The 18,230-nt window shown below is 52.8% G+C and overlaps 1 protein-coding gene across 1 annotated transcript in view; it reads left to right on the top strand.

Annotated features, from left to right (window-relative positions):
* Positions 1-223: 223 nt before the first annotated feature.
* The window catches only part of LOC101024698 (acetylserotonin O-methyltransferase like), a gene marked incomplete at its 5' end in the record, with an annotated part of 27,261 nt that continues 9,254 nt past the window's right edge, over positions 224-18,230 (top strand). Inside the window, 9 exon segments of the mRNA XM_031661843.1 lie at positions 224-326; positions 984-1,092; positions 4,017-4,029; positions 4,031-4,095; positions 6,578-6,627; positions 9,931-10,122; positions 12,740-12,887; positions 14,419-14,446; positions 14,511-14,549. Of these exon segments, the coding sequence (XP_031517703.1) occupies positions 224-326; positions 984-1,092; positions 4,017-4,029; positions 4,031-4,095; positions 6,578-6,627; positions 9,931-10,122; positions 12,740-12,887; positions 14,419-14,446; positions 14,511-14,549 (747 nt within the window).

The raw sequence follows: 18,230 nt of genomic DNA, 5'->3' as shown, positions 1-18,230 counted from the left end.
CGCCATAGGCCCAGCTGAGGGCTGCCTGGCCTGGGGCCTCCCGTCAGGGCCACGGCTCGTGGGATTTGTGACGCCTTCCTTGGCCTCTCCGTAAAGGTTTCCCTGGAGACCACATGGCCCGACCGTTGGGAAGCAGAGACTGGGGATGGAGCCAGGACCAAGGGGACGGAGCCAGGACCAAGGACACCTCGCTGGCTCCCTGGTTTTGAGACTCGCTTTGTAGCTCCCACGTTTCACAGCACGGCCACCGGTTGTGTCTTGCAGGTTGAGTGGGAAAGAGCACAGCGTGTTCACAGGCGTCGCCATCGTCCACTGCTCCAGCAACGGTAACCGCGGCCCGGGGATCGGGGTCCCCCCAGAGGCCGAGAGAAGAACGGGGGACATTCTCGGGACCCTGGGCTGGAGGGAGGGGGACGGTTACCCACCCCCACCCCCAGAGGGCTTTGTGCTTATGGCCTGCCTGGGAAAGTTGTCAGCCGATTTGGAAGTGTGCAGGAGAAAGGAAAACGTGCGCTTTGTCTCTCTTTCTTTTTTTTTCTTGAGACAGAGTCTCGCTCTGTTGCCCAGGCTGGACTGCAGTGGTGCAATCTCAGCTCACTGCAACCTCTGCCTCCCGGGTTCAAGCGATTCTTCTGCCTCAGTAGCTGGGATTCCAGGCGCCCATCACCACGGCCGGCTAATTTTTGTATTTTTAGCAGAGACGGGGTTTCACCATGTTGGCCAGGCTGGTGTCGAACTCCTGACCTCAGGTGATCCACCTGCCTCGGCCTCCCAAAGGGCTGGGATGACAGGCCTGAGCCACCACGCCCGGCCCCTTTCTCTCTTTTCTTGTCTGAGACGAACCCCTTTCCCCCATGAACCATCCATATCTGAACTGTGCGCTACACTCGAGTCCACACCTCCACAGCACAGCCATGCCACTGTCAGGGCACGGAGGTGACAAGCTGGCGTCCAGGCTCACCCCCAGGGCTCTGTCCCTGCAGACCGTCAGCTGCACACCAGGGTCTCGGAATTCTACGAGGAAACGACGGTGAAGTTCTCGGAGCTGTCTGAGGAGCTGCTCTGGGAATACATCCACAGCGGGGAGCCCATGTGAGTCTCGGGGGCGGGGGGAGGACGGGGGACACGTGTGGAAGCCTCTGGCCACCCTCACACGCGGGGTCCCACTCGGCCTTTGGGGAAGAAGGAGGCCTCTGTTCCTGAGGCCGTGTGGCAGAGGGAGAGCCGCCCGGCTGGGAAGCACAAACCCTTCATGACCACACTGAGCCATGGAGGCTCAGAGAGCCAGACTCCCAGGGCAGAGAGGGGCTGGGTGGGAGCCAAGGGCTGCGGTGGGGACGGGGGAGGTCCTGGGCAGGGTAGAGAAGTTCATGCCGTGGCAGGAGGAGACCCCAGAGGTCTGTGCCCAGCATGCTGGCTGCAACTAACACTGAGAAACGGTGTGATCCAACGTCACCCTAAGAGGTGATTCTAACTGTCGTCCCTGCCAAAGAATGGCGAGCGTGGGAGGTCTGCCGGCACCAGTCGGCTTCACTCATCATCCACCATCTGCGTCTATATGGGCTATACTCATCTACATCACACATCATGTCTACATAACGATACATTATATAACGTAACGTGATAGAATTATATTTACAATTATATATAATTTATGTATTACACATATATTAATTATACATAATTATACGTTATGCAAATAATTTATATATTATATATTTCTAATCTATTCTATTATATTATACTGTAATATGTACATATAATATATTTTATTATAGAGTATAAATCATAATTTCGATTGATTTTTTTTTTTTTTGAGACGGAGTCTCGCTCTGTCGCCCAGGCTGGAGTGCAGTGGCCGGATCTCAGCTCACTGCAAGCTCCGCCTCCTGGGTTTACGCCATTCTCCTGCCTCAGCCTCCCGAGTAGCTGGGACTACAGGCGCCCGCCACCCCGCCCGGCTAGTTTTTTGTATTTTTAGTAGAGACAGGGTTTCACCATGTTAGCCAGGATGGTCTCGATCTCCTGACCTCGTGATCCGCCCGTCTCGGCCTCCCAAAGTGCTGGGATTACAGGCTTGAGCCACCGCGCCCGGCCTCGATTGATATTTAATGGTTAACTTTTAATGATTAATTTTAATTAATATTAAGTAATGATTGTCATAATTAATATTAATGTAATGTAGTTATACACCATTATAATTATAATAGATACTGTTACAATACATTATATTATAGATTATATAACACTTAAAATAGATTATATAATAGGGACTATTATATATAGTTATATATAATCGATTATATATTATAATAAAATATAATTATATATATTTATGTAATATAGAATTATATATATGAATCTATGATATGATGGATAATATATATGTATTAAATATGAATAGATGTAACTATACATATTAATACATATTAATTACATAATACTATATATTAATTATATGTTATGTGTGATTATATGCATATAAATTATATATTAAATATATGTAATTATACATATTAATTATATATAAAATACAATATTATAATATATAAATATTATATATAATATACATACTATATAATTATATATAATAATATATGATTATATTAAAAATAATTATATTAATTTTTATATTATAAAAGTATATAAAATATATATTTATGTATATAAATACATTTGTATAAAATATGTTTATATATATATAAATAATTTTATCTTTTTTTTGAGACAGGGTCTCACTGTCACCTGGGCTGCAGTGCAGTGGCAAAGTCATAGCCCCTGCAGCCTCAACCTCTCGAGTCAAAATGATCCTCTCACCTCAGCCCCCCTAGTGGCTGGATCTACAGACGGATACCACCACGCCTGGCTACTTTTTAAAAATTTTTTGTAGCAATGGGATCTCACTATGTTGCCCAGGCTGGCCTTGAACTCCTGGGCTCAAGCAGTCCTCCCACCACAGCCTCGTGAGTAGCTAGGACCACAGGCACACGCACCAACGCACAGGCCCGATTTTGTTTTTGGTTTTTGTCGAGATGGAGTCTGCGTAACGTATACGTATCTTAACCTAGAGGATGCTACGTCAACTGAAATAAGCCAGGCAGAGAAAGATACCACAGGATCTCACTTATATGGAATATAAAACAGTTGCACTTAGTCAAAGAATACAAGATTTAAGTCAGGGCCAGGTGCGGTGGTTCACGCCTGTCATCCCAGCACTTTCGGAGGCCGAGGCGGGTGGATCACTTGAGGTCAGGAGTTTGAGACCAGCCTGGCCAACATGGCGAAACCCCATCTCTTCAAAAAATAAAATTAGCGAGTGGCGCCTGTCATCAGCTACTCCGGGCTGAGACGGGAGGAGTCGCTTGAACCCAGGAGGCGAGGAGGGTTGCGTGAGAGCCAAGATCCACCTCCCACTGCACTCCAGCCTGGGAAGTGACAGAGACTCCGTCTTTAAAAAAAATTAGAGGTGAGGCGGGGAGGAAGAATTTCAAGGCTCTTTCCAGCCTGGTGACTGGCTTTGAGTAACACTGTCTTACTGGAAAATTGCCAGCACACTGAATCCCCCCACACAAAATAAGTACATGGTGTGGGATGGGATAATTAGCTTGATTTAATGATGTTACATGTATACATTATGTCAAAATATCCCATTAAACACATGAAATTTTTTTGAACAGAGTCTTGCTGTGTCAGCCAGGCTGGAGTGCAGCTTGCGATCTTGCTCACTGCAACCCCTGCCTTCAGTTTCAAACGATTCTCCTGCACTCAGCCTCTGGTAGCTGGGACTACAGGCACCTGCCACCTGCGCCTGGCTAATTTTTGTGTTTTAGTAGAGGCGGGGTTTCACCAGCTGGTCAGGCGGTCTGAACTCCTGACCTCGTGATCTGCCGCCTGCGGCTTTTCCCAAAGTGCTGCTGGGATGACAGAGGCGTGAGCCACAGCCCGGCCTTGCCATGAAATTTTTAGACCGGAAACTTTTCTCCCGTCGTCACCTCTTAGCCTACCTGCCCACCCAGGGACAAAGCTGGCATTTCACGGGATCCAGGCCCTGGGGGATGCTGAGATGGAGTCTGTGCGCGAGAGGGACTTTCTGGCGTGTGGGCTTCCCGGCTAAACCACTTCTGCAAGCAGCTGGTGAGCTCTACTACCCACCCGCCCGAGGAGGACCTGCGGCAACCCGTCCAGCCGCGACTCCATCCCGGCCGTGGACGCAGCCGAGAAGACCCCTCCCAGTGGTGATGTGGAGGCTGGGAGCCTGCTCAGAGGGGAGCGGGCAGCGGCGAGAAGGCCGAGGTGGGGCGGCGGACGGAGCCGCGGCGAGGTCGGTGCCACAGGACTGGGCGACCCTGCCCGTTCCCCCCTGCGCCTCCTGGAACTGCTGGGCCGGCTTTAAACTATCCAGGTACCTGTGTGTCCGTCAGGTTGCTTTCATAGGAAATAATCCACCTCGGCTTGAATCAGCCAGTCCTGGAGGCTGCAGTCTGAGGTCAAGGTTCTCTCAGGGGAGCCCAGCTTTGTCCGAGAGTTCTAGGGGCTCCTTCCTGCCTCTCCCCAGCTCCTGGGGAGCTCCTGGCATCCCTGGGCTTGTGGCGCATCACTCCAGTCTCTGCCTCCGTCTCCAGTGGCCTCCTCCTCTGTGTCTGCATCCACTCTTCTGTCTCTTACAAGGACACCTGTCACGGATTTTGAGGCCTCCCTAATGCACTGACTCCAACTCATCTGAAGTCCCCTAGCTTACTTACATCTGCAAAGACTCTTTTTTTTTTTTTTGAGATGGAGTCTGGCTCTGTCGTCCAGGCTGGAGTCTTGGTGCGCCATCTGCGGCTCACTGCAAGCTCCGCCTCCCGGGTTCCGCCATTCTCCCTGCCTCCAGCCTCCTGAAGGGTTTAAGCCACGTTGGCCAGGCTGATCCTCGGGCACTCCTGGCGTCAGCGATCCACCCACCTCGACCTCTCCCTAAAGTGCTGGGATTACAGGCGTGAGCCACGCCCAGCCTGAGGCCCCGTCTTTCAGCCGTTCTGCAGGTCTGGGCTCCCAGGAGTCTCACACGGTGCACAGCAGACTGAGAGGGATGTAGCCCTCCCAACACCAGGGTCCCTTACAGGGCAGCCTCTGGGAAGCTGAGGTGGGGATGTCAGGTGCAGGAGGCGGTTTGGGGAGACAGGGGAGACCGGGCTGACACCTCCCCTGTCAGTCATTCATCATCATCAGGAGAGAACATCATTGAATAAGGAATAAAGTGGTCTGGCACATATTCCATCTGTGTCTCCTAATATACTAAGTGGTGATTATTAAATCACCACCAGATGAATTAGAAACAACAGACATTAGGCGGTATTGTCAAAGCCTGTAATCCCAGCACTTTGGGAGGCGAGGCCAGGCGGGGATCCGCGAGGTCAGGAGATCCGGGGCCATCCCTGGCCTAACGGTGAAACCCGTCTCTACTAAAAAATACAAAAACCTTGGCAGGCCCGAGTGGCAGGCATGTAGTCCCAGCTACTCGGGAGGGCTGGGGCAGGAGAATGGCATAAACCGGGGCCGGAGCTTGCAGTGAGCTGAGATCCGACCACTGTACTCCAACCTGGGCGACAAGCCGAGAGACTCCGTCTCAAAAGCAACAGACATTGATTCTCCCACAGTCTTGAGGCTGGAGGTCTGAGATCAGGTGTGGGCAGGGCTGGTTCCTCTGCGGCCTCTCTCCCACGGGCTTGGAGACCAAGGCCTTTCCCCTGTGTGTCCTCACAGGCTCGGCCCTCAGTGTGTGGCACCTGGGTGCCCTCATCTCTCCTCCTTATGAGATGTTCCCAAATCATTTCAGGCTGCTATCACAGATACGAGACAGTCTCTCAGTCCATCTCAGGCTGCTGTCACAGAATACCCATAGACTGGGTGGCTTGTGAAACAACAGACATTGATTCTCCCACAGTCTCTCGGTAGGCCAAGGGGTCTGAGATCCAGGTGTGGGCATGGATGGTCCCTTCTGAGAGCCTCTCCTGGGTTTAGAGGCACAGGAAATTCTCCCTGTGTCACCAGGCTTTCGTCCCTGTGTGTGTCTGTGTCCTCATCTCTTCTTATAGGGACCCCAGTCCTATTGGATGACTCACCCAAATGACCTCATTTTACTGAATCACTTCTTTCAAACCCTGCCTATGCATGCCGTCACATCCTGACCTGAGGACTGAAGAGTCTTAGAGGTGCAACATACGGGTTTTGGAGACTCAGCCCATATCTGCGCTTGCGTTGATTTTTTTCTCCCAGGCTGGTTTTGCATGATGTTCACTGTGTGCTTTTACAATAGCCTTGTTTTAGCTTCGGAGACTTGATCCTCCAGATCCCCAGGCCTCATAAAAAGCTCGGTGGCCCCGATGGAATACTTTCGACAACATTGATGCACCTCTTTTTGGGTCTCTGAAGTCAAAAGTACTTTCGATAGAAGTGACTTCGCGGTCTCTGCTGGCTTGTTTTTAACAGGCCCTGCTCACTGCTTGCAAGCTGAAGGTGTTTGATTGGTTAAAAGATGCAGCCTCCCAGAAGGCTCAGGCATGTTGCCTTAGAGAGTGGGCCTCTGTGTGGGCAGGCTCCTGGGCGTCTGTGCTGCGATGGGGCTCCTGGAGAAGACAGAGCAAGGTGACAGGACCCAGCGGGTTTTGCTCTGACAATCTTTACAGGTAGAAGTCACTGAGGGAAGGTGACCTGGAGCCCGGGCAGAGCGAGGAGGGCCAGACCTTCTACCCCTCTGCCCTCGGGAACGCTGCTTTTCCCAGAAAGGGGAGAAGCAAAGGGTGAATGAGAGAGGGGGAACAGTGGTGGCCACAAGCACGCCGGAGAAGCGTGACGTCCTTATGGGCTCTAGTCTCAAAGGGGCTGTATCAGTCCATGTTCTCCTGAGAAATAGAACCCAGTAGGGTGTGCACACAGACATTAATTTACTTATACTATTGGTGTTTATGGACGAATGGGGTGGTGGATGGGTGGAACAGATACATAGATCAGATGATATTCGCTAGATATATCGGTATAGATTGTGATACAGAATGATAGATACATGGGTGTTAAGGAAGGTATTAGAAGGATGGATGGAAGGATGAATGGATGGACAGATGGATCGATCGATGGATGGATGGATATGGGAAGAGTGAATGGTGAATGAATCAGTGAATGGTGGATGAATATGGAAATGAATGGGCGGATAGGCAGTTGATGATGTTATTGGTTGTTATTGTTATTATTGATTGTGTGTGTGTGTTATTATTGTGTATTATTATTATTATTATTATTATTATTGATTATTATTATTATTATTGATATTATTATTATTATTATTATTGATGATGATATTATTATTATTATTGGCGGATGATGGATTGAGATGAATGATGAATCATTCGGATGGGTATGGTGAGTGAGCCAGATGAGTGGTGAGTGAATTGAGCCAAAAAATCGTCGGCGTCGACCGGTGAATAGTCGTCATCTGTCGTAAAATCGTCTCTCGTCGTCGATAAATAAACATAAAATCGTAAATGCGATGCGTCGTCGTCATCACGTCGGCGTCAATAAATGCGATCGATCGCCGACCAGTAAAATCCGGTGATGCGGTAAACCATCGATCATCCCGTGCGTCGATAAGTCGGTAAATGCACGTCGTCGATCGTCGTCTCGATCGGCTCATAGTCGATACGTCGTCCGATCGATCGTCAATGGAGAGGGAGGAGGAGGAGGAGGGAGGAGGAGGGAGGGAGGAGGTATTACCTGTCCCATTATTATTATTGTTTATTTATTGTAGTTGTAGCAGCGTTACGTTGTGATTGTAGCGTTGTGATTGTAGCGTTGTGATTGATTGATTGGCAGTTGTTGTTAGGTGCAATTGTGCCTTGTTGCTTAGATGGGTGGGTAAGTGGATGGATGGGTGGATGGATGGTGGGTGGGTGGACGGATGGATGGACGGATGGATGGATGGATGGATGCATGTGTGGACTGATGGATGAGTGGGCATGTGGATGGGTGGGTGAATGGATGGATGAGTGGATGGATGGATGCATGGGTAGATGATTGGTGAACAAATGAGTGGGTGGATGGATGGATGGGCCGGATGGATGGATGGATGGATGGATGGATGTGTGGATGGATACCTGTGGATGGATGGATGAGTGGACATGTGGATGGGTGGGTGAATGGATGGATGAGTGGATGGATGGGTGCATGGCTAGGTAGACGATTGGGAGTGTGGGTGAACAGATGGGTGGGTGGGTGGACGGATGGGTGGACCCGGATGGGTGGATGGATGGATGGAGTGGATAGATGGATGGATGGATGGATGGATGGATGGATGGATGATGATATATATATGATATGGTTCAGGATCGGATCAGATCGGATCAGATCAGATCAGATCGGATCAGATCGTCGATCGTGTGGATGGATGGGTGCATGGCTGGGTAGATGATTGGGAGTGTGGGTGAACAAATGAGTGGGTGGACGGATGATGGATGGATGGATGGATGTATGGATGTGTGGGTGGATGGATGATGGATGGATGGATGGTTGAATGGATGTGTGGGTGGATGGATGGATGAGTGGACATGTGGATGGATGTGTGGGTGGACGGATGATGGATGGATGGATGGATGTGTGGGTGGATGGATGAGTGGGCATGTGGATGGGTGGGTGAATGGATGGATGAGTGGATGGATGGGTGCATGGCTGGGTAGATGATTGGGAGTGTGGGTGAACAGATGAGTGGGTGGACGGATGATGGATGGATGGATGGATGGATGGATGTGTGGCGTGGATGGATGAGTGGGCATGTGGATGGATGAGTGGATGGATGGGTGCATGGCTGGGTAGATGATTGGGAGTGTGGGTGAACAGATGGGTGGGTGGGTGGACGGGTGGATGAATAGATGTATCGGTGGCTCGGTGGATGGGTAGCTGGGTGGGGGAATGGATGGAAGGAGTTGGACAGGAGTTGGACGGGCTTGCTTCTGGGGTTTTCAGTGAGCTGGATGAAGCCCTCTCACAGTTTGGAGGTTCATCTCCTTTCCTTAATGTCAAACCGATGGTAGATGCAAACGCCAGCTTCCGTGCACCTCCACAGCCACATCTAGATGGGGGTTTGATTGCATAACTGGGAACGTAAGTGTGGCCACAACCATGAAGGAAGGATCAGCCTCGCTGGGTAACACTTACAGCAGTCGACAGCTGGGGCGTGGTGGCTGTAGTCAGATGGATGATGTTTATTTTATTTTATTTTGTTTTTGAGACGGAGTCTCGCTCTGTCACCCAGGCCAGAGTGCAGGGGCGCAATCTTGGCTCACTGCAAGCTCCACCTCCCGGGTTCACGCCATCCTCCTGCCTCAGTTTCCCGAGTAGCTGGGACCACAGGCGCCTGCCACCTCGCCCGGCTAATTTTTAGTATTTTTAGTAGAGACGGGGTTTCACCGTGTTAACCAGGATGGTCTCCATCTCCTGACCTCGTGATCCGCCGCCTTGGCCTCTCTAAGTGCTGGGATTACAGGCGTGAGCCGCCGCGCCCGGCTGATGTTGTTTTTGAGATGGTGTCTCGCTCTGTCGCCCAGGCTGGAAGTTCAGTGGCGTGATCTCGGCTCACTGCAACCTCTGTCTCCCAGGTTCACGCCGTTCTCCTGCCTCAGCCTCCCGAGTAGCTGGGACTACAGATGCCCGTCACCTCGCCCGGCTAATTTTTTTGTATGTTTAGTAGAGACGGGGTTTCACCGTGTCAGCCAGGCTGGTCTTGATCTCCCGACCTCGTGGTCTGCCCGCCTCGGCCTCCCAAAGTGCTGGGATGACAGGCGTGAGCCACCGCGCCCGGCCGATGATGTTGATCGTAACATCTCAGTGATACGTCCCCTACGGTCAGGTTTCCTTGGGTTTCCTCGTTAGGAGGTCACAGGACCGTCCCCGTTTCTTCAGGTTACAGTAACACGGAGACAGCGAACCTTTACCTGGCGTCGGACAGTGAGTACTCTCTGCACGGCTTCATGTTGCAAAATAACGACGTCATCTGGAACCTGTTCACGTACCTGGAGTTTGCCGTCCGAGAGGGGAGAAACCAGCACCACAGGCTGTTGGGGAAGAAGGTGGAAGATCTGTTCCAGGTAGCGTAACAGCCCCGCACACACCTTTTCCCACCTAGCGTGCATTTTGCTAAAGCACTTTGGCACCCAGCTCAGCAGGCACCTTGATCCATCTGTCTCCGGTCTGACGGATCCCAAAGGCTCGGCTCGTTCCGCCTGGAGACCTTAGTGCTGTGGCCGTTGCGTCCCTCAGCCCGGGAACAGGTGCAAGGTAGACCCTCCTCCACCGTTATCCAGCAGCCGATGAACATAGAATTCCCTGCTAGAAACGGGTCTGAAGGCCACGCACAGGGGCTCGCACCTGTCATCCCAGCACTTTGGGAGGCCGAGCCGGGAGGATGATTTGAGCCCAGGAGTTTGAGACCAGCCTGGGCAACATAGTGAGACCCCATCTCTGCAAAAAAAAAAAAAAATTAATTAGGCCGGGCACGGTGGCATGAGCCTGTAATCCCAGCTACTTCGGGAGGCCGAGGTGGGTGGGAGGGTCCCTCGAACCCGGGAGGTCGAGGCTGCCGTGTGAGCCGTGCTGCCGCACTCCAGCCCGGGCGACAGAACAAGACTCTGTCTCAAAAGCAGAAAAACAGGAAGGAGAGGGACAGGCTGCGTTAAATGAATGCCCTGGTTTTTTTTTTGTTTTGTTTTGTTTTGTTTTTTTGCTTCAATGGAATCGACACTTGCTTATCCGAGACCGCCGTTTACAAAGCGCTGGCTGCATCATCTCACCCCTCCTTCCCCTTTCCCCGCCCAGAACCTCTCTGAGGTGGGCCATGAGCGTTAATGGGGTCAAGTAAAGTCTGCGGGTGTGGAGGGGGTCTCGGTCTGCAGGGCCGTACCACATGGGCGTGGGGAGTCTGCTGTGGGCTCAGCAAGCCGCGGCCTCATTCCTCCTTGGCAACCTTCGTCCCTACGGCACTGAACGCCGAGTCAGAGAGCGTGTGTGCTGCAGAGATGAACCCCGGGGAGCCTGGGGCTTCGTTCAGATGTCGGGGAGAGACAGAGACAGACAGACAGAGGGAGACACAGAGAGACAGAGGGAGACAGAGACAGACAGGCAGACATGGAGGCAGACAGAGACAGGGAGATAGAGGGGAGACAGAGAGATAGAAGGACAGAGATAGAGGGAGACGGGAGACAGAGACGGTGGTGGGAGGCAGAGGCGGGAGAGATTTCGTCTCGTCAGAAGAACAACTCAGAGATCGAGAATTTCGCGAAAAGATCGTCAGATCAGAAGATAAAGATCGAGAAGACTCCGAAATCGAGAATTTCAAAGATTTCAAGGATAAGACTCGTCCGAGAATCCGTCGAAAGACAAAAAGAGACTCAACTCGAGAAGATCGAATTTCAAAAATAAATCAGATCAAGATCAAAGATCGAGACAAAGATCGTCGCGTCAGAACAGAAGAGACAATCAAATCCGGCATTTCATTTCAGAACTCGAGATCCCGTCGTCCGGAACAACTCGAAGATCGAAGATCATCGTTCAGAAGATCCAGATCGAGACAAAGATCGGATAAAGATAAAAAACAGAACAAAATCGTCAGAAGATGCGAAAGACAAAACCGATCAAAAATTTCCATTTCGTCGAACAATAAAGATCAAAGTCATCGTCAGAAAGGCATTCCGTCCAGAAGGCTCAAAAATCAAGAAAATTTCGAAAGGATCAAAATTTCGTCAAAATTTCCATTTCCGTTCGAAGATCGTCGAGAAGATCAGAGATCGCGTCATCGTCAAGAAATTTCCGTTCAAGAATTTCAAAATTCCATTTCGTTTCGTCGACAAAGACTCGTTTTCACGGAAAACAAAGCTAAAGAAAGATCATTTCGTCGTCGAAGATCCTCACGAAAAAGAAGATGAGTAAAATCAGGACTCCAGGATTTCAAGAAAACTCGAAAAGATCAAAAAATAAATCAAAATTTCCACTTCGTCAAAAAATCATTTCGAAACGGAAGATCTTTCCTTCCGTCACTTTTCCATTTCAAAGAGATCCGTCGACAAAAGATCAAAGTCGAAATCAAGTCATCGTCGGCTTTCATCAGGCTCATCTTAATCGGCGTTTCCTAAGCCCCCATTGCATGCAGGGCGAGAGCTGACTAGGTTAGGGAGCCAGGATGGGCGGGGCCGTCCCGTGCAAGGGTCGGGCTCAGAAGCAGCCTCAGCGGGGTTTGCGTGGCCTGGGGGACAGGAGGATGTCGAGGCGAACCCCAGAGGATGCAGCCCGAGCCAGGATGGGCCTGGGCTCCTCTGGGACCGAGTAAAGTGCCCACCGGGGGTGAGGCTTCAGTGGAGCTTCTCCTCTGCACGGAATTCTCGGAGAGCCCGTCTGCCACACCGCACCCCGTGCTGAAGCATGAGCACCCCTCCAGGGTGAAAAGCTTGATTGTGTAGAAAGCCTATTGGGGAAACTCAAATGCATGGAGTTCAGGCTGTGATGCAGACAGTGATTCCAAGGAAATGACCCACCACTTTGGGGTCCTCTGCCCCAGCCAGCCCAGCCCCCACAGAACCCAGAGCCCAACACATGTAGTTGAAAGTCTCACTGCAGCCCAGGCCTGGCTGAAAGGCCCCCGCCCTGGAGCCCTGCGGCTCCTCCCTCCGGACCCGAGGAGAGGCTGGGCGAACCCTCGGCCGATGCTGGTGCCCCTGAGCCCCGGCTGTGTTCCGGGCGTACTGCGGGCCGGGAGGCGCCTTTCACGGTTCATGCAGGCCATGCCGCGGCGTGGCGAAGCTGACTGCGCGCCAGGTGGCCACGGCCTTCGATCTGTCCCGCTTCTCCTCCGCCTGCGACGTGGGAGGGTGGGTAGCCCGCCCCCCATGGGGCTCCCTTCCTTTAGGTTGATTAGAAGCGCGGGCATCTTCCTGCTCCAGGACACCTTAGCAAAAACTGCCTTTTTCTGCACAGAAACCTGGCGACCTGAACTGGGCCAGGCTGAGTCCCAGATGGGGGTGGATATTCCCACATTCAGGAGGCCCGAGGATGCTGCGTCCCGAGACAGGGCCCTCTCTGTTGGCCTTGAGGCTGAGGCAGGGAAGCACCTTGGAGCCGCTGGCTTCCCCTCAGCAAGTCTGATTATATCCTGACTCACCTTCCACCCCACCCCAGCCCTGGACAGTGGATGGAACAGTAGACATGTTCCCAAGGGGTGCTGGGGGATCAGGAGCCTAGGCGATTCTCACACCATCAACTTACATTTCCCCAACCTCGGAATGCCTCTCCTCCTTGTGGTCCAGAGTAGCTGCTGTAGCACCAGCCATTGTGTCTGTATCCCCATGGCAGGAAGGAGAAGGGAGGAGTACAGCCCCCACCTCTGGGCTGGAAGGATTTCCCTGCAGGTCTGTGCCCCCACACGTGGCCCAGAGTGGCTGCTGTAGCTTGCACCGACCATCATGTATACATCCCCACGGCAGGAAGGAGAAGGGAGGAGTACAGCCTACACCTCTAGGCTGGAAGGATTTCCCTGCAGGTCTGTGCCCCCACACGTGGCCCAAAGTAGCTGCTGTGGCCACCCGTGCATTGTGTATACATCCCCATGGCAGGAGGGAGAAGGGAGGGTACAGTGTACCCCTGGGCTGGAAGGATTTCCCTGCAAGGTCTGTGCCTACATGCCCCAGGTGGCTGCTGTAGCACTGGCCATCGTGCTAGCCATCCCACGGCAGGAAGGAGAGGAGGAGTGCAGCCTACACCCATGGGCTGGAAGGATTTCCCTGCGGGTGCAGCCTTGCCCCACCGGCCCAAGAGTGGCTGCTGTTGCACCGACCATCATGTATACATCCCCGACTGGGAAGGAGAAGGGAGGGTACAGCCCCCACCTCTGGGCTGGAGCGATCCCTGGTCTGTGTCCCCCACCGTGGCCCAAGTGGCTGCTGTAGCACCGGCCATTGTGCCCCCACACGTGGCCCAGAGTGGCTGCTGTAGCACCGGCCATTGTATATACATCCCCATGGCAAGAAGGAGAAGGGAGGAGTACAGCCTACACCCCTGGGCTGGAAGGATTTCCCTGCAGGTCTGTGCCCCCACACGTGGCCCAGAGTGGCTGCTGTTGCACCGACCATCGTGTATACATCCCCATGGCAGGAAGGAGAAGGGAGGAGTACAGTGTACACCCCTGGGCTGGAAGGATTTCCCTGCAGGTCTGTGCCCCCGCACTCACCTGCTTGCACAGTCTTGTCTGGGACCCCAGCGAACTCCCCACCACTGGCTTTTGTAGCATGGGTCTCAATTGCCATGCCACCGGTATGACTTCTGCGGTTGAGCTGTGGAAGTGCGTCCAGCGTTCGTAGGCACCAGGGCAACCGGCCGCAGAAGCGTCACATTGCTTCCCGCGGGCTGCACAGGGGCACTGGCCCGAGCTGGCGTACCGTCTCCGCGTGACTATGTTTGACCTCCCGGACGTCGTCGGGCTGGCCGTCCACTTCCAGCCGCCGGACCGCAGGCAGCGCCAGATCCGCCGCCAGCAGGTGAGCCTTCCTGCGCCCTGCGTTTTCCAGGCTCCGTCATCTCTTTCCAGACAGAGTGCGTGGCTGTGTGTGTACCCGTGTTTCGGCGTGGGCGTTTCCATGGTGGGTGTCTGTGTGCATACATGACTGTGTGCTGTGCTTGTGTGTGTGTGTGTCTGTCTGCATGTGTGTGTGGTATGCCCTTGAGCGTGTCTGTGCGTGAAAACGTCTGTGTGTGTGTGTGTCTGCATCCACACGTGTGTCTGTACGTCTCTGGTGTGTGGTTGCATATGTTTCTGTGAGAGGTTGTGTGTGTGTGTGGATATATGTCTGCATGTCTGTGTGTCTGCCTCTGTGTGCATGTTGTGTGCCAATGGGTGTGTGTATATATGACTGCTGGGGTTGTGTGTGCATGTGTGTCTCTGTGGGCATGTCTGTGTGTCTGCATCGGTGTGCATATGGTGTCTGTGGGTATCTGTGTGCATATGTGACTGCTGTGCTTGTGTGTCTGTGTGTCTGTGTGGTATGTCCGTGTGTGTCTGTGCGTGAGACTCTCTCTGTGTGTCTGAGTGTGTGTGCACGTCTCTGTGGTGTGTGGTTGCATATGTTTCTGTGAGGGTGTGTGTGTGCACCTGTGTGGATATAGGTGTGCATGTCTGTGTGTGCATCTGTGTGCATGCTGTGTGCTGGTGGGTGTCTATGTCTCCGTGTGCATGTGTCTGTGTGTGCATGTCTGTGTGTGTGTCTGCGTCTGTGTGCATGGTGTCTGTGGGTATCTGTGTGCATATGTGACTGCTGTGCTTGTGTGTGTGTGTGTCTCCGTGTGCATATGTGTGTGCATGTCTGTGTGTCTCCGTCTGTGTGCATGGTGTGTGTCGCTGTCTGCATATGTGTCTGCTGTGCTTGTGTGCGTGTCTGTGTCTCTGTGTCTCTGTGTAGTATGTCCTTATGTGTGTGTGTCTGTGCATGACTGTGTGTGTCTGTGTCCACGTGTGTGTGCACGTCTCTGTGGTGTGTGTGTATGTGTCTCTGACGGTACGTGTATGTGTCTGCGTGTCTGTGTGCATGTGTGTGCCTGTCTGTTGGTGTATCTCTGTGTCTGTGTGCCCATCTGTGCATGTGTCTGCGTCCGTGTGTGTGTGTGTGCCTGTCTGTTGGTGTGTCTCTGTGTGTCCGTGTGTCTCCATGTCCATCTGTGCATGTGTCTGCGTCTGTGTGTGTGTGTGTGCCTGTCTGTTGGTGTGTCTCTGTGTGTCCGTGTGTCTCCATGTCCATCTGTGCATGTGTCTGCATCTGTGTGTAGCGTGTCGCCTGTCACTGTATGTGTGTGTGTGTGTATGCACCCCATCTGTGCATGTGTCTGCGTCTGTGTGTGTGTGCCTGTATCTGTGTGTGTGTCTGTGTGCCCATCTGTGCATGTGTCTGCGTGTGTGTGTGTGTGTGCCTGTCACTGTATGTGTGTGTGTGTGTGTGTGCCCATCTGTGCATGTGTCTGCGTCTGTGTGTGTGTGTGTGCCTGTCTGTGTGTGTGTGTGTGTGTGTGTGTATCTGTGTGTATGTGTGCGTCTGTGTGTGCGTGTGCTATCCTGTGTGTGTGTGTGTGTGTGTGCCACATCTGTGCATGTGTCTCGTCTGTGTGTGTGCCTGTCGCTGTGTGTGTGTGTACCCCATCTGTGCATGGCATGCGTCTGTGTGTGTGTGCCTGTCAGCTGTGTGTGTCTGTGTGCCCATCTGTGCATGTCTGCGTCTGTGTGTGTGTGTACTTGCCTGTCGCTGTGTGTGTGTGTGTGTCTGCCCATCATGCATGTGGCCTGCGTCTGTGTGTGTGTGTGCCCATCTGTGCATGTGTCTGCGTCTGTGTGTGTGTGCCTGTCGCTGTATGTGTGTCTGTGTGCCCATCTGTGCATGTGTCTGCGTCTGTGTGCCTGTCGCTGTATGTGTGTGTGTCTGTGTGCCCATCTGTGCATGTGTCTGGGTCTGTGTGTGCCTGTGGCTGTATGTGTGTCTGTGCGTGCCCATCTGTGCATGTGTCTGCGTCTGTGTGTGTGTGCCTGTCGCTGTGTGTGTCTGTGTGCCCATCTGTGCATGTGTCTGCGTCTGTGTGTGTGTGTACTTACTATGCGCTGTGTGTGTCATAATGTGCCCATCTGTGCAGCAACCTTCGTCTGTGTGTGTGTGTGCCTGTCGCTGTATGTGTGTGTGTGCCCATCTGTGCATGTGTCTGCGTCTGTGTGTGCCTGTGGCTGTATGTGTGTGTGTCTGTGTGCCCATCTGTGCATGTGTCTGCGTCTGTGTGTGTGTGCCTGTCGCTGTGTGTCTGTGTGCCCATCTGTGCATGTGTCTGCGTCTGTGTGTGTGTGTGCCTGTGGCTGTATGTGTGTGTCTGTGCCCATGTGTGTGTGTGTCTGCGTCTGTGTGTGTGTGCCTGTAGCTGTGTGTGTGTGTGTGCCCATCTGTGCATGTGTCTGCGTCTGTGTGTGTGTGTGCCTGTCGCTGTGTGTGTCTGTGTGCCCATCTGTGCATGTGTCTGCGTCTGTGTGTGTGTGTGCCTGTGGCTGTGTGTGTGTCTGTGTGCCCATCTGTGCATGTGTCTGCGTCTGTGTGTGTGTGTGCCTGTGGCTGTATGTGTGTGTGTGTCTGTGTGCCCATCTGTGCCTGTGTCTGCGTCTGTGCGTGTGTGCCTGTCGATGTGTGTGTGTGTGCCCATCTGTGCATGTGTGTGCGTCTGTGTGTGTGTGTGTGCCTGTGGCTGTATGTGTGTGTCTGTGTGCCCATGTGCATGCCTGCGTCTGTGTGTCTGCGTGTCGCTGTGTGTGTCTGTGTGCCCATCTGTGCATGTGTCTGCGTCTGTGTGTGCGTGTGTCTGTCACTGTATCTGTGTGTGTGTGTGTCTGTGTGCCCATCTGTGCATGTGTCTGCGTCTGTGTGTGCCTGTCGCTGTGTGTGTCTGTGTGCCCATCTGTGCATGTGTCTGCGTCTGAATTTGTCTATGTGGGCCTGTCAGGGTATCTCTGTATGTCCGTGCTTGCGTCTGTGTGTGCACGTCTTTCTGGTGTGTGCTTGCATGTGTGCCTTTGTGTCTGCATGTCTGTACGTCAGTGCATTTGGATGGGTGTATGTGTGCGTGCCTGCGTGTCTGTGTCCGTGGGTATACCTGTGCATGTCTGTGTGTGGGTCCACAGAGACACGAGGGCATCTCCAAACAGGTGGATGAGCCTGGGTGCGCTGGTTCACACCTGTCATCCCAGCACTTTGGGAGGCGGTGGATCACCTGGCGTCAGGAGTTCAGAGACAACCCTGGCCAACATGGTGAAACCAAATCTCTATAATAATACAAAAGAAACCAGCCCGGGGCGGTGCAGCCTGTAGTCCCAGCTACTTTCCAGGGAGGCTGAGAGGCAGGAAGAATCTCAGCAGACCCAGGAGGGGCGGGAGCTTGCAGTAGGCAGAGATCCACCTGCCCCTCTCCAGCCTGGGCAGCAGAAGCTGGCTCCATCTCAAAAGCAAAAAAAAGCAGAGATACCCTGACATGCCGCCAATTCCAGTACCATCCACCACAGCCCAGGCTGCGGCAGGTGCTGGGGACCTCCATGCTCCCTCCCGCAGGCTTTCTGGATACTTTTTTTCTGAGAGCCGAGGTCTGGCTCTATGCAGCCCAGGGGCTTTGGAGTGCAGTAACCGGAGCAACTCTACGTAACCACC

This window comes from Papio anubis, unplaced genomic scaffold, assembly GCF_008728515.1.
Source record: "Papio anubis isolate 15944 unplaced genomic scaffold, Panubis1.0 scaffold264, whole genome shotgun sequence".
Lineage (NCBI taxonomy): Eukaryota > Metazoa > Chordata > Mammalia > Primates > Cercopithecidae > Papio > Papio anubis.
This window is presented reverse-complemented; position numbering and strand designations above follow the sequence as displayed.